This window comes from Vidua chalybeata, chromosome 27 (genome assembly GCF_026979565.1).
Source record: "Vidua chalybeata isolate OUT-0048 chromosome 27, bVidCha1 merged haplotype, whole genome shotgun sequence".
NCBI classification, from domain to species: domain Eukaryota; kingdom Metazoa; phylum Chordata; class Aves; order Passeriformes; family Viduidae; genus Vidua; species Vidua chalybeata.
In genome coordinates, this window is record NC_071556.1 from 5209968 (window position 1) to 5225775 (window position 15808).

General features: G+C 71.4%; 1 protein-coding gene across 1 annotated transcript in view; it reads left to right on the plus strand.

Annotated features, from left to right (window-relative positions):
• The first annotated feature begins 531 nt into the window (after window positions 1–531).
• NCAN (neurocan) overlaps window positions 532–15808 on the plus strand; it is a 21837-nt gene continuing 6560 nt past the window's right edge. Inside the window, 17 exon segments of the mRNA XM_053966255.1 lie at window positions 532–698; window positions 6542–6621; window positions 7557–7958; window positions 8976–9150; window positions 9864–9991; window positions 11014–11268; window positions 11271–11306; window positions 11559–11608; window positions 11610–12822; window positions 13008–13155; window positions 13275–13397; window positions 13526–13661; window positions 13762–13910; window positions 14038–14168; window positions 14367–14647; window positions 14728–14815; window positions 15431–15580. Of these exon segments, the coding sequence (XP_053822230.1) occupies window positions 6549–6621; window positions 7557–7958; window positions 8976–9150; window positions 9864–9991; window positions 11014–11268; window positions 11271–11306; window positions 11559–11608; window positions 11610–12822; window positions 13008–13155; window positions 13275–13397; window positions 13526–13661; window positions 13762–13910; window positions 14038–14168; window positions 14367–14647; window positions 14728–14815; window positions 15431–15580 (3538 nt within the window). The 5' untranslated portion in view covers window positions 532–698; window positions 6542–6548.

Sequence of the window (15808 nt, forward strand, 5' to 3'; positions counted from 1 at the left end):
GCATCTTCCAGCGCCCCCCCCGCACCCCATTCCGGCCCCATGCCGGGGTGTGGGGGGCTGGGGTCGCGCCCTGAATGGCTTAAAGGGAATTTTGGGGTGTGGAGGGGCTGGAAGACGTTTCCCCTTTTTTGGAAACACCCCCAAAAAATCCCGCTGGGTCCCCCCCTCTTTTCCTGCTTCCATTACAGCGACCCCCCCCCACATCCTCCTAGGGACCCCACCCCCTTCACAGGCCCCCCTCTTCCATGGACCCCCCTCCTCTCTCAGAGACCCCCCCCCTCATTATAGGGACCCCCCCCCAACCCCTTCCACGCTGCGCGGGGTGCGAGAGGCGGCCCCGCTCGATGGGGAGGGGGCGGCCCCGGTTTTGGGGGGGTTGGCCCGGGTTTGGGGGGGGGGGGCGGCGCATGCGCGGCCGCCCCTCGCCCTGCGCCGGGCAGCGCGGAGCGGGCGCGGGTTCTCCGCCGCTGCGGGCAGGTGCGGGCGGGCGGCACCGGCGGCACCGGCGGGGGTCGGGGGGGGGGCCCGCGCCCGCCGCCAGCCGCGATTGGCCCGGCCCGGCCCGGCTCGGCCCCCTCCGGGGGGGGCCCGGCCCGCTGCCCCCCTCTCCGAGCCTCGCTTTTAAGCCCCCGGTGCCGGCGGGAGTGCTCGGCTCTACCGGCGGCGATGAGTCCCGGCGCGCCCTGAGCACGGACCAGGTACGTGCGGCACCGGCACCGGCACCGGCACCGGCACCGGCACCGGCACCGCCCCCGCTGCCGCGATGGGGACACCGGCACGGCTACGGCAGGAGCGGGACGGATCCGCGCTGGGGGCGCCGTGGGTGCGGGGCCCGGTGGCGGGGATGGGGACGGTGACAGCGACACTGACACCGGTACCGGCAGCGCCACGGCGCGAGAGGGCCGGATCCGGGCCGGATCCGGGCTGGGCACGCGGCGGGGCTGCGGGGGCTGCGGGAATGCGGGGCCCGGTGGCGGCGATGGGGACGGTGACACCGGCACCGGCACTGCTGCGGGGACGGGGATGGGGGCGGTGACACCGGCAGCGACACCGGCGCCACCTCGGCAGGGGCGGGACGGATCCGAGCTGGGGAATGCGGGGGTGGGGGGGCCCGCGGGTCCCGGCGGCGGTGGCGGGGATGGGGACGGTGACACCGGCACGGCTGTGGCAGGAGCGGGACGGACCCGGGCCGGGGACGCACTGGGGGTGGGGGACACTCGGTGTGGGGGGACACTGTGGGGCCCGGGGTGAGGGATGGTGGCCCTGGCGTGGGGACACTGAGGGGACAGGGAGCTGTCAGGGATGGGGGGGCAGGGCTTGGGGACAGCGGGGCCGGAGGGGACACTGCGGGGACCGGGGGCACCGGGACAGCCGGACAAAGGGGGCGTGGCCACTGGCGTTGTGGGGACACCAGGACAGGGGGACACCGCGGGGACCGGAGCTCTCAAGGGCTGGGGACACTGAGGGGGGCTGGGGATCACCGGCGCTGAGGACATGGGACGGACACGGCTGGGGACAGGGGACACCGTGTCCTGAGTCCCCCAGGAGCTGGCAGCGAGACAGAGGGCAAGCAGAGGGGTGGCAGGACAGGGTGCCACCAGGGTGTCACCTCCTGCGGTGGCACAGCCGGGTGCGCCTGGGCCGCTGGTGGCAGTGGTGGCTCCGTGGCGGGTCGGGAGCCGGGAATGTCCCCGTCCCGGGGTGGCAGTGCCATGGCCAGGATGTCCCCAGCGTGGGGGACACAGCGTGGAGAAGCCGGGATGGACGGACAGATGCGGGTGCGGATAGGGCGAGGGGCTCGGCAGCCCCAGAATCGGTGGGACAGCGGTGCCAGCGGCCTGGATCCGTGCCAGGCCCACCGGCCCGGGGCTCTCCTCCCGGTTTTGTCACCGGGCGCGGTGTCGGGAGTCACTCCCAGCGTGTGGCCGAGCCACCGGCAGGGCTGGCGATGGAGCCGAGGGCTCGGAGCGATGCTGCGCCGGCTCTGGGGCTCCCGCGGCGCTTGGGGAGAGGCAGAAAGCGGGGCAAAACGGAGAAATCAATTAAAAAAAAAAAAAAGGAAAAAAAAAAAAAAAGAAAAAAAAAAGAGGAGCAAATTCTAAAATAAAGGCTGCAGACTGTCTGCCTAATAAAAATCGCACCCGGCAAAGGGCCCATATTGGCCGGGATCACAGTTTCCCGAGGTGCTAATTTATTCCGGCAGGCTGGGGGGAGCGGGGAGCATCACGTTGCCTGTGAGATGTGACGGCAGCGAGGTTTGCAGAATTCCTTTGTTGTGGGCAGAGAGGAGGGGACGCCGAGCCGGCCCCGCCGCCGGGCTCCTGCCGCGGCCGCGCAGCCCCGGGGACACCCGCGGAGGACACCCCGGTCCCCGCTGGGGCGGCGGGGACACCGCGGCGCTGGGAGGGAGGTGGGTGCTGGGGCGAGGGGGGGGGTCAGGGGTGCTCGGGGCTGGGGGTGGGGGTGCAGGAGCAGCCCCCGGGGTGGCAGCGGCGGAGGGGGTGGGGGGGGGGGGGCACGCCGCGGGGGTGGGCACCGGGATGTCGCGTGTGCGTTTGGTGGCACCGCGGGCCGGAGTGACCCGCGGGGATAGCAGAGGTCATGGGGGCTGCGGTGGGCATGGGCACAGCTGGTGGCACCCCCAGGGCTGGGGTGTCCCCAGGGGTGGGGACACCGGTGTCCGGCTGCATCCGGGCTGCCCGGGTGGGTGGGCAGTGCCCCCTGTGTCCTGCCACCCATCCCGTGTCCCCAGCGCTGTCCCAAATGTCCCCTCTGCTCCGCGCGGGTCCCGGGACCCGCCCCCGGCCCAGCCCGGGCTCGGGGCAGGTTGTGGGGGGACAGGTGACCCCCGAACTGACCGGGTGGTCCCGGCGGCCTGTGTGGAATTAAGCTCTGTTTCAGCTCAAGCTAATCACCAGCCCCGGCTTTGCATATTCATGAGCAGGATGAATTATTCATGAGGTGACAGCTAGTGACAGATGTGAAAATGTTCGCCCGGGTTTGGGGGGGGATTTGGGGGGGGGCGTTTTGCACCGGCGTTATTTTAAATTTCTCCGGTCTGCCGTTCCTCCGGTTGGGCTGGGACGCCGAGGGGACAGGGACACGCTCCTTGTCCCCGAGGGGGCCGAGCCACGTGGCCTTGGGGACGTCACGGCGACACCGCCCTGACTGCGGGGAGACACCCCCGCCGTGAAATTCGGGCTTTGGTGGCACCTCGCCACCCCTGTGCCACCCCCCTCGCCTCGCTGTCACCATCGGGCACTGCGTGGTGACACCCGCATGGCCCGGCCCGCCCTGCTTTCCCTGGGAATCCCGGCTGGATCCTGCCTGGGATCCGGGATCCACCCCGGGCCGATCCCGGTGACACCGCGGGGTCGGGATGTGGCGGTGCCACTCCAGGGTCGGGATGTGACCGTGCCACTCCAGGGTCGGGATGTGGCGGTGCCACTCCAGGGTCGGGATGTGACCGTGCCACTCCAGGGTCGGGATGTGACCGTGCCACTCCAGGGTCGGGATGTGGCGGTGCCACTCCAGGGTCGGGATGTGACCGTGCCACCGCAGGGTCGGGATGTGACCGTGCCACTCCAGGGTCGGGATGTGGCGGTGCCACTCCAGGGTCGGGATGTGGCGGTGCCACCCCGGGCTGCCCCAAGTCCCGGCGGGGCCGCCCCGTGGGCGACGCGGGGGGAACGATTCGGTCCCGGGGTCACTGCCCGGCTGCGGGGACCTTGCGAGGGGACACCGCGTGTGGTGGCCCCGGCCCCTCAGGGCTGGCGCGTCCCGTGTCACCTGTCCTGACCCTGGGAGGAAGTTTCTGCCGGCTCAGCGTCTTGCCGGGGGTGCGGTGAGGGGCTGCGGGCAGGAGCGGGGACAGGAGCAGAGCCATGGGAATGTGTCCCCTGCGTGCGCCAAGGGCAGCGGTGACAGCCGGGTGTCCCCAGAGGAGCAGAGGTGTGTCCTGTCCCTGCTGCGGGGGGACTCTGGGGACAGCTGAGCTTTCCCAGGTGCTGCCGGCCCGGCCTTTCCCACTTTTCCTGCTGCGAAAGCAAATCCTGCAGGAATGCTGATGGCAGGGAAGCCACGGCTCAGCCGTGTGACCCCAAATCCCCAACCCCGAGCCCCCAGCAGCGCCCACCGGGCCGGGGTCAGGGACCCCCATCCCACCCCTCCAGCCCCATCCCTCAAATCCCGGGAAGACGCTGGAAATCCAAAGAGCAACTTTTGTGTTTAACATTTGAAGAAATCGCGGCTGTTTGCTCAGCGGGGAGCCGGCTCTGAGTAAATACTCCGAGGAGGATTTCTGCTCCCAGCTGGATTTCTACTCCTCGCCTTCACGCGGCTCCCCGCGGGCTGCCCCTGCCACCAGCCCGGGGTGGCACCGCGGATGGGACCCGTCGCTTCGGGGCTGGCGGCCCTGAGTTGTCACCGGGCGCTCCGCGGGCTGGGGAGGAGGAGGATGGAGAAGGGGAAGGTCGCAGGAAGGTGGCAGGGAGCGAGACCCCACCGCTGTTGTCCCCCCAAATCTTCTCGTTTGCCTTTCGATGGGGAAAAAAAATCGCCTGGAAGCTGCAGCGGGGACAAAAAGAAGATGGGTGGGAATCCCAAGAAATCTTTCAAAAAGTGGGAAAACCCAACGGGAATGGTCCGAAGCCTCGGGGGGTGTGTGAGCACAGCCCGGGGCACCCTCGTTTGTCCCCTGGTGCTGGGTGTCCTGGATGTCCCCGTCCCGCACCCGATGTCCCCAGCGGTGCCTGGACCGAGGTCCCGGCGCTGTTGCTTTGTCCTGGGAGAGCTCCTGGACATCCCAGAAAGCCAAAATTAAAATTTCAACGGGAGCAGCTGCAGCCTCCCGAGCCCCAAAGTAGCGAGGAATTCATATTTTTTTGCCAAAGGGATTTGTATTTTCCCCCTGGAGCGGGAGAAACGGGCAGAGTTTGGTGCTGGTGAGGCTGACCTGGCGGAATTCCCTTCCCGGAGCATCTCCGAGCAGGGCTGAAGGAGCCGCTGGCGGTGCCCCGGGGCTGCTCTGGGGTTTTCCAGCTCCTGGGAGATTTATCCGGGCAGAGGCGCATCCCGCTGCCCACTCCTGAGCCCGGCAGTGTCCCAGGTCACCTCCCTGTCCCCTGTCCCCTCCCAGCAGCTGGCTTTGGAGGCAGAGGCTTTTTTCTTGAGAAGAAATCAGATAAAACGCGGGTTTGCATCCCCGAAAAGGCCCTTTGCCAGCGGGGGGTCTCCTCTTTTCTCGCCATTTCGCTCTTTCTTTCTATTTTCATCCCATAAAAGCACGGAAGGGACAGGGGGAGGCACCGAGGGCTGGGAAATGGAGCACCGGGGGTGGGGGGCGAGGCACACTCGCTTTGGGGCAGCTGGAGAGGCGCGGGGGGCTCCTGGTGCCCCCCAAAGGCCGCGTGGCCCCCAAATCTGGGACAGGGCAGGGATCGGGGAAGAGCAGGGAGCAGCGAATTCCAGCATGGATCTGTGGGGGGGGGGGGGGACTCGGGGTTTGTGGCAGGCACTGGGTGATGGTGGTGGGCACTGGGTGATGGTGGTGGGCACTGGGTGATGGTGGTGGGCACTGGGTGACGGTGGTGGGCACTGGGTGATGGTGGTGGGCACTGGGTGATGATGGTGGGCACTGGGAGATGGTGATGGGCACTGGGTGATGGTGATGGGCACTGGGTGATGGTGATGGGCACTGGGAGATGGTGATGGGCACTGGGTGATGGTGATGGGCACTGGGTGATGGTGGTGGGCACTGGGTGATGGTGGTGGGCACTGGGAGATGGTGATGGGCACTGGGTGATGGTGGTGGGCACCGGGTGATGCCTGTGCCAGGTGATGGTTGTGGTGGGAGTTGTTTGATGGAACTGGGTGATGGTGGTGGGCACTGGGAGATGGTGATGGGCACTGGGTGATGGTGGTGGGCACTGGGTGATGATGGTGGGCACTGGGAGATGGTGATGGGCACTGGGTGATGGTGATGGGCACTGGGTGATGGTGGTGGGCACTGGGAGATGGTGATGGGCACTGGGTGATGGTGGTGGGCACCGGGTGATGCCTGTGCCAGGTGATGGTTGTGGTGGAGTTGTTTGATGGAACTGGGTGATGGTGGTGGGCACTGGGTAATGGTGGTGGTAGGGGTACCTCAGGGGTACCTCGGGGGTGCCTCGGGGGTACCTCGGGGTTGTCTTGGGGGTAGCTCGGGGGTACCTCGGGGGTGCCTCGGGGGTACCTCGGGGGTACCTCGGGGTTGTCTTGGGGGGTACCTCGGGGGTGCCTCGGGGGTGCCTCGGGGGTACCTCGGGGGTGCCTCTGAGGTACTTCGGGGATGCCTCGGGGGTGCCTCGGGGGTGCCTCGGGGGTGTCACGGCGCGGCGGGCGCACAGAGGGACATCCCCGCTCCTCCCGCGCCGCTGCCTGGGGTGAAACGCCGCCGTCCCCGGGCTAGCGGGGCCCATCCCGCTCCCGCCGCGGTGCTTGCCGGCCCGGGGGCACGGCGGGCCGGGCGAGCCCGGCCTGGCAGCCCGCGCTGTCGTTGCAGGTCAAGGATGGTCCCTGTGATGGGGGATGCCGCCTGCTGGGTCCTGCTCGGGCTCTCCCTCCTCCCCATCGCCGTCCTGGGTGAGTGCTCGGCGGCCGGGGCTAATTAGGGAGCGAACGGCGATGAATAATGAACTCTGGGCCGGGATAAATCGCGACGGGCAATAAAACCCCGGGCAGGGCTCGGGTTGCGGCGGGATTAGTGAGGGAGAAGCCCCCCAGGCGGCCGTGCCCCCTCCCTCCGCGCTGGGATCGCTGCAGGCGAGACCTTAAATCCTTAATCCCCCTCCCCACGGCCCAGCTGAGCCCCCCGGGGATTTGCCGTGGCTCTGAGCCGCGTCCCCCCACCCCGTCCCCCGCGGCGGGGACACCGCGGCACGGGGGGCTTTGGGATCGCCCGTGCCCCCATGAGCCGAGGGCGCGGGGTGCGGGGAGGGCGGGGGAGGAAGGTCCCGGGGGGGGGATTAGTGGCTGTCCCCCTCCCCCAGCTGGTCCCTGACCCCACTGGGGGGTCCACGGGGGGTCCGAGACGCGGGGGATTTGCGCTGGGAGCCTGCACTGGCTGGGACGGGATTAGTGCGGGAGGAGGAGGAGGAGGAGGAGGAGGAGGAGGAGGAGGAAGAGGAGGAGGAGGAGGAGAGGGTGGTGGCGGCCCTGCCACGCTTTACCCCAGCGCGGGGGTGGCTTTTCCGCTGGTGCCACCAGGGTCAGGTGGCGTCTTTGGCGAGGGATCCCCCTCTGCGGGCAGGGCCGGGGCGTGCTGGTGTCCCCTGGCAGCCGTGGGGCACCCACGGGCGCAGAGCAGCGGCCACAGCCTGGGGACATCCCGAGGGGGCTGGGCAGCGTCCCGGGGGAGGCGCGGACCTCCGTCCGAGCTGGGGGTTCAGCCCCAGAGGGGTCAAGGTCGGGCTGCAGCCACTCCATCCTCCCGGTTCCTGCTCCTCCTGGGGGGCTCGGGGGAGGTGCCCGGGGCGGAGCCCCCCACACCCTGCCATGCCCCCCAACCCTCCCCGCAGGCTCGCAGGACGAGGGGAAGGTGATCCACATCACCAGGGTGCAGCACCAGGCGGTGCGCGTGGGGCTGGGGGAGCCCGTGACGCTGCCCTGCCTCTTCCTCCTGCACCCCTCGGCCTCGCTGGGGCCCAACGAGCCCCCGGAGCCGCCCCGCGTCAAATGGAGCAAGGTGCGCTCGGCCACCGGCCAGAGGGAGGACGTGCCCATCCTGGTGGCCAAGGAGAACGCGGTGAAGGTGGTGAAAGCCTACGAGGGCCGAGTGGCGCTGCCCGGCTACGCCCGTGACCGCTCCAACGCCACGCTGCAGCTGCGGGCGGCCCGTGCCAGCGACGCGGGGCTCTACCGCTGCGAGGTGGTGGCCGGCATCGACGACGAGCAGGACCTGCTGCCGCTGGAGGTGACGGGTGAGCCGGGCACGGCGGGGGCACGGCCAGGGGGGCGCTGGGGGGGGGGGTCCTGCGGCCCCTGGGGCCGAGGGAGGGTGGGTGAGTTGGGCACCCCATGAGAGCTGTGCACCCCACATGTGAGCTGGGCACCCCACATGAGAGCTGTGCACCCCATTCGTTCCCTGCACCCCATGTGAGCTGGGCACCCCATTCGTTCCCTGTACCCCATTTGTTCCCTACACCGCACTTGTTCCATGACCCCAACATGTGAGCTGTGCACCCCATTTGTTCCCTGCACCCCATGAGAGCTGGGCACCCCATTCGTTCCCTGCACCCCATTTGTTCCCTACACCCCACAGAAGCCGTGACCCCCCACATGAGGGCTGGGCACCCCATTCGTCCCCTGCACCCCATTTGTTCCCTGCACGCCATGAGAGCTGTGCACCCCACATGTGAGCTGTGCACCCCACTTGTTCCCTGCACCCCATAGGATCTGTACACCCCGCGCAGCCTGTGCCCCCCACGGCAGCTGTGCCCCCCCCCGGCAGCTGTGCCCCCCATGTACCCCCTGCACCCCCTAAAAGCCGTGCCCCAAGCGCCCCGTGGCAGTTCTGTACCCCGTGAGCCCTAAACCTCGTGCCAGCCCTGCACCCCGTGCCAATCCTGCCTCCCCTGCACCCCGTGCCAGCCCTGCACCCCGTGCCAATCCTGCATCCCCTGCACCCCGTGCCAGCCCTGCACCCCGTGCCAATCCTGCATCCCCTGCACCCCGTGCCAGCCCTGCACCCCATGGACCCGGCGCCAGTCCCACATCCCACACGAACTCTGTGCCCCGTGCACTGTGTGCCAGTTCTGCCCTCCACGAGCCCTGCGGACTCTCCGTGAGCTGTCTGAGGCCTAAACCCCGTGCCAGCCCTATATCCCGTGCCAGCCCTATATCCCGTGCCAGCCCTGCACCCCACGGGCCCCACACGAGTCCTGCTTCCCGCCCCAGCTGTGCCCTCCTGCCCCATGTGCCCGCTCCTGTGTCCCCAGGCGTTGTGTTCCACTACCGGCCCGCGGGCGAGCGCTACGCGCTGAGCTTCCCCGCCGCTCGCCGCGCCTGTCGCGACAACTCCGCCGTCATCGCCTCCCCGCAGCACCTCCAGGCCGCCTTCGAGGACGGCTACGACAACTGCGACGCGGGCTGGCTGAGCGACCAGAGCGTGCGGTGAGTGCGCGGGGCGGGCCACCCCCGGGCCACCCCCGGGCCACCCCCGGGCCACTCCCGGGCACCCCCGGCCACCCCCGGGCCACCCCCGGGCCACTCCCGGGCCACCCTCGGGCACCCCCGGGCCACCCCCGGCCACCCCCGGCCCACCCCCGGCCACCCCCGGGCCACCCCCGGGCCACCCCCGGCCACCCCCGGGCCACTCCCGGGCCACCCCCGGGCCACCCCCGGGCCACCCCCGGCCACCCCCGGGCCACCCCCGGGCCACCCTCGGGCACCCCCGGGCCACCCCCGGGCCACTCCCGGGCCATCCCCGGGCCACTCCCGGCCACCCCCGGGCCACCCCCGGCCCCCCCCGGGCCACCCCCGGGCCACACCCGGGCCACTCCCGGGCCACTCCCGGGTCACCCCCGGCCACCCCCGGCCACCCCCGGGCCACCCCCGGGCCACACCCGGGCCACCCCCGGGCCACACCCGGGCCACTCCCGGGCCACTCCCGGGCACCCCCGGCACCCCCGGGCATCCCCGGGCCACCCCCGGGCCACACCCGGGCCACCCCCGGGCCACACCCGGGCCACTCCCGGGCCACTCCCGGGCACACCCCGGCACCCCCGGGCATCCCCGGGCCACCCCCGGGCCACTCCCGGGCACCCCCGGCACCCCCGGGCGCCTCTCCCCGCGGAGCCCAGCGCCCACCGTGCCCGTCCCGGCAGGTACCCCATCACGCTGTCCCGGCCCGGCTGCTACGGAGACCGCGAGAGCCACCCCGGCGTGCGCAGCTACGGCCGCAGGGAGCCCGCCGAGCTCTACGACGTCTACTGCTACTCCCGGGAGCTGCGAGGCAAGGGCTGCGCCCCGCGATGGGTGCCCAGGGGTCCCTGCGTGCCCACGGCGTGCCCAGGAGCACAGATGGGTGCCCAGAGGGTCCCTTGGTGCCCACGGCATGCCCAGGAGCACAGATGGGTGCCCAGAGGGTCCCTTGGTGCCCACGGCATGCCCAGGAGCACAGATGGGTGCCCAGGGGTCCCTGCGTGCCCACGGCGTGCCCAGGAGCACAGATGGGTGCCCATAGGGTCCCTTGGTGCCCACGGCATGCCCAGGAGCACAGATGGGTGCCCAGGGGTCCCTGCGTGCCCACGGCGTGCCCAGGAGCACAGATGGGTGCCCAGGGGTCCCTGCGTGCCCACGGCGTGCCCAGGAGCACAGATGGGTGCCCAGGGGTCCCTGCGTGCCCACGGCATGGCCAACAGCACGGCTGGGTGCCCAGAGGGTCCCTGCGTGCCCACGGCATGCCCAGGAGCACAGATGGGTGCCCAGGGGTGTCCCTCCGTGGCCATGGCACGGCTGGGTGCCCACGTTGTCCCTCCGTGGCCATGGTACGTCTGGGTGCCCAGGGATGTCCCTCCCTAGCCATGGCACGGCTGGGTGCCCACGGTGTCCCTCCCTAGCCATGGCACGGCTGGGTGCCCAGGTATGTCCCTCCCTAGCCATGGCACGGCTGGGTGCCCACGGTGTCCCTCCGTGGCCATGGCACGGCTGGGTGCCCACGGTGTCCCTCCGTGGCCATGGCACGGCTGGGTGCCCACGGTGTCCCTCCCTAGCCATGGCACGGCTGGGTGCCCACGGTGTCCCTCCCTAGCCATGGCACGGCTGGGTGCCCACGGTGTCCCTCCACGGCCACCTCTCCTTGCATCCCTCTCCAGCCGCGCTCCGGGTGGGTGCCAGCGCTCCGTGCCACCCTTGGCACGGCCCCCGAGCGTGGCCACAGCGCTCGGGCTGTGACGAGGACGTCCCAAAAGCGCCGCTCCGCTCCGAGCCATCCCTTGCCGTGGCCGTGTCCCCAAGGGCTCCCCTCTCCCGCAGGGACCGTGTTCTACGCCTCGGTGCCGGGGCGCTTCACCTGGCAGGGAGCCCGCCGGCACTGCCGGGGCCGCGGGGCATCGCTGGCCACCACGGGCCAGCTGTACCTGGCGTGGCGAGAGGGGCTGGACCAGTGCGACCCGGGCTGGCTGGCCGACGGCAGCGTGCGCTACCCCATCCGGCAGCCGCGCAGGAAGTGCGGGGGCGAGGCCCCGGGGGTGCGGACCCTCTACCAGTTCCCAAACCGCACCGGTTTCCCCCCGCCGCCTCCAAATTCGACGCCTACTGCTACAAAGGTGAGGGGGACCCGCCGAGACCCTCCCCCGCCTCTCCCTCCTTCCCTCGGGGATCGGTGGGCACGGCCGGGAAAATTGCTGCGGATGAATATTTAATTGGGAAATTAATGAGATAAACGAGGGGAGCGGCGCTGGGAGGGAGCTCATCTCCGGCTGGGTGCGGGGAGGCGGGATGCGGTGCTCGGTGCTGACACTCGAGGGGGGCTACGGGACCCCCGGGTGCCACCGCTGGTGCTCGTGGTGTCCCCACAGCCGCGGAGCACAGGGACACGGAGCAGCCGGTGCCGCCGGTGCCACCCACGGCCCGACCCGCCGGGCAGCGACAACGTGCTGGTGGAGCGCAGCGAGGACCCGGGCACATCGGGGGACACCCGCGACACCCCCCGCGACCGCTACGACCTCCTGCCACCGCCGGGCGACGATGAGGACGAGCAGCTGCGGCCGGCCAGCGGCAGCCCGGTGGCACAGCGCGGTGACCTCCCGGGCACCGCCCCGGCACCGGCACCGGCGGCTCCAGGGCCGGGGACGGGCGGTGCGACATCCCCGCCGCCCACCGCGGCCACCTCGCTGGCGTGGCCCCACGAGGAGGAGGCTCTCAACGTGGTGGATCCGGAGAGCTCCCGGCGGGACCCTCCCAGCACCAGCCCGGCCCAAGGAGACCCTGCGGGACCCCCGGCCACCCTCCCGTCACATCCCCAAAGCCCAGCCCTGGAGCGCAGCGCCGGCTCGTCCTTGTCACCACCCGGGCTGGGGACAGTCCCCAGCGCGGCCCCGGAGACCCCCAGCACCCCCCCGGGCAGCTCCAGCGCCCCGAGGAGGAGCTACCCCGGGCTCAACGGGCGCCACTTCCAGTTCCAGCGGCACAGCCGGGACCCCGCGGCGGCAGCTGGGGACACCGCGGTGACAGCGGGGATTGTCACCCAGGCCCCCGTGCTGGCGCAGGAGGTGAAGGGAGCCGCAGCCAACGCCGTGGAGCTGTGGAGCCCCCCCCGAGCCGGCAGCGAGAGCCCCCGGCGGGAGGGTCCCCACGCGTCCCCCAACGCGCTGGAGGAGGACATCAGCCCGGTGAGTGACACCGGACACGGCCGGCGGTCCCGGCGCGGTCGCCTCTCGGTGACCCCATGGCGGCGCCGTCTCTTGCAGAGCTCGTGGCCCCGGCCACCGCCCCGGTGTCCCTCTCGCCGGCGCCGAGGGATTCAGCGACCCCCGCGGGGACCCCGCCCGTGCCGTCCCCGTCTCTCGCCACTCCCCGCGACGCTCGGGACCACCGGGACACCCCCGCGGGTGGGGCTCAGCCCCGCGTCCCCAGCGCCCGCGGGGACTCCCCGAGGCCACCCACGGATGCCCCCGAGGACTTCTCCGGGGACACCCCGCCCCAGGAGGGCGGTGGCTCCGTGCCCCCGCTGCCCCCGCTGCCCCCGGCCCCGCTGGTGGCCGAGGGTCCCGAGCTGTCCCCGCAGCCCCGCGGGGACGGCGGGGACGGCAGCGGGGCCCCGGGCGACGGCGCGCTGGAGAGGCAGAGGAAGGCGGTGACATTCCTGCAGCCTGAGGGTCCCTCCGAGGGACACCCTGCCACCCCCGGCCACACCGAGGGGGCTCCTCCCGGGCCCCGGGCCCGGTCCGGCCCCGCGGCTCCCCACGGGGCGGCCGAGCCCGGCCAGGAGCAGCCGGAGGAATCCAGGGATGTTGGGAATGGCGCAGCCGAGCCCAGCAGCGAAGCAGCCGCGTCCCCCCCGGCCTGGGACGTCCCCTCACCGTCCCCTTCGCCCACGGCCACCGAGGCGGTGCTGTGGGCCAGCACCGAGCGGCCGGAGGAGCTGGCGGTGCTGGAGCCGGTGGCCGAGGAGGGGTCCACAGGCTTCGCTCCCCCAGACCCACAGCCCACCCAGCGCTCCGAGCCGGAGCCGGGGGCAGCCGAGCAGCTCCTCCTGTCCCCCCCGGACCCCCGGCAGCCCCCGCCACCCCCAGCCCCCCAACTATCCCCGGAGACGAGGACGCTCCACCAGCCCCCGGCGAGGAGGACGCCTCCGGGGAGGACAGGAGGGAGGAGCCCCCCGCGCCCCTCGGCTCGGCCACCCGCGGGCCCTGGCCGTCCCCAGTGCCCCCCAGCCCGGGGGGACAGAGCCCGCCGTGTCCCCGAGCGCGGGGCTGCTCCTGGAGCCCTCCGCGGAGCCGGAGCCGGGGGGCCCGGGGGGGTCCCCACTGCTGGATGCCGACAGCGGCAGCGGGGAGGAGCCGGCGCTGGACGAGCGGGAGCTGCTGGCCTGGGGGGGCACCGGCAACGCCAGCGGGCACGGTGAGCTGCGGGCACCGGGGCCGGTGGCCGCGGGGAGAACGGGAGGTCTTGAGGCGGAGGTTTGGGCGGCGTCGCTCCTTTTTACCCGAATTTCCTCGCTGGGAGGCGATGGGGTGGGAGCGGGGGTGGCACCGCGCCCCCTCCCCCCCCCCCCCCCAGCCTGGCTCAGGGCACCGCTGCCGCCCCGCAGCGCCGCCGGACCCGTGCCAGAACAAACCGTGCCTGCACGGCGGGACGAGCCGTGCCAACGGCACCGTGTGCGGCTGCAGCTGCGCCCCGGGCTTCACCGCGCGAGAACTGCGAGATCGGTGAGTGCCGGGGCTTCACCGGGCGGGGGTGGCACCGCGGCTCCGAGCGCTGCGCCGTGCCCCCTCCTCGCTGCGCCGGCAGCGGAGGGCGCGGGGGTGGCGGCGGGCGGTGTCGCCGTGCCCGCAGCTCCGGTGTCCCCGCAGACGTCGACGACTGCCTGTCCAGCCCGTGCCAGAACGGCGGCACGTGCATCGACGAGGTCAACTCCTTCGTGTGCCTCTGCCTGCCCAGCTACGGCGGCAGCCGCTGCGAGAAAGGTGGGGACAGCCGCCGGTGTCCCCCCCCCAGCGCGGCTGTGTCACCGCGGGGACCCTGCCCAGCCCCCGTGCCTTGGGGGGCTGGAAGGGGACACGGATCCTGCACGGCGGGCCGCGCTCGGTCCCTTGCTGCGCCGCCACTGTCGCCGTGTCCCCGCAGACACGGAGGGCTGCGACCACAACTGGCACAAGTTCCAGGGCCACTGCTACCGCTACTTCGCCGCCGGCGCTCCTGGGAGGACGCGGAGCGCGACTGCCGGCGCCGGGCCGGGCACCTCACCAGCATCCACTCGCAGGAGGAGCACGCCTTCATCAACGGTGGGCCGGGGTCCCCAGGGGCCCCCTCCCGGGTGCTGCTCGCCTCCTCCGTGCGAGCCGCGGGTGCCTCTCCCCCAGGCTTCGGCCACGAGAACACCTGGATCGGCCTCAACGACCGCATCGTGGAGCAGGACTTCCAGTGGACCGACAACACCGGCTTGGTGAGGGCTTTGGGGGCTCGGGGGGGGCTCGGGGTGCGGGAAGGGGTGCGGAGGGTGTCACCTCTCCGGTGGCCCCGCAGCAATACGAGAACTGGCGGGAGAACCAACCCGACAACTTCTTCGCGGGCGGCGAGGACTGCGTGGTGCTCGTGTCCACGAGATCGGCAAGTGGAACGACGTGCCCTGCAACTACAACCTGCCCTACATCTGCAAGAAAGCACAGGTAGCGCCCGCCCGGCCTGCCCCGCCTGGCACGGCCTCATCCCGCGGCCCCGCCATCCCTGTCCCCATCCCGCAGGTGTCCCCACCCCGCAGGTCCCGGTGTCCCCATCCCGCAGTGTCCCCGTCCATCCCGCAGCCCCCAGACCCCTCCCCATCCCCGGCCAACCTTTCCCAGCCCTTCTGCCAGGAGAACTCCAGCAGTTCTCCCCTAAATCTCCGTTTTCCTCCTTCCCCGCCATCAGTCTCTCCCTCAGCGCTCGGATCTGTTTAATTTGCTCCCATTAAACCCATTAAATTCCCATTCCTTACCTCGGGCAGTTCCATTAACCTCCAGATGCTCCTCCCCACCCCGCGCGCTAATGACGCCCCAATAAGGCCATTAATTAACCAATTAAACCCTGGGGACAGCTCCCTCTCCCAGAGCCACCAGCGGCGTCCCCGGCGATGGGCGGGAGCGCTCCTGGGTGGCCCGGACCGGTGTCCCTTGTCCCCTCCCAGTAACTCCCAGTAACTCCCAGCAACAGGGGGGTGACGGAGCTCTGTGCCCCCCCCCCCCTCCAGTGCTGTGCGGGCCCCCCCCGGAGGTGCCGAACGCTTTCCCGGTGGGGAAGAAGAAGGAGAAGTACAACATCCACTCCAGCGTGCGCTACCAGTGCCACGAGGGCTTCACCCAGCGCCACGTGCCCACCATCAAGTGCCACAGCACCGCAAGTGGGACCGGCCCAGAATCCTCTGCACAAAACGTTAGTGGGGGACTCGGGCCGGGGCTGAGCTGGGTGGGGGGGACCCTGAGCTGACCCCCCCCCACCCACCCGCCTGCCCTGCCTTGCCTTGCCCCCCGTTAGCCAGGCGGTCGCACCGAGCGCGGCGGCACCGGCGGCACCGGCACAGCCACCCGCACCACCAGCACCACCACCACAAACCCCGCAAGGAGCGGCG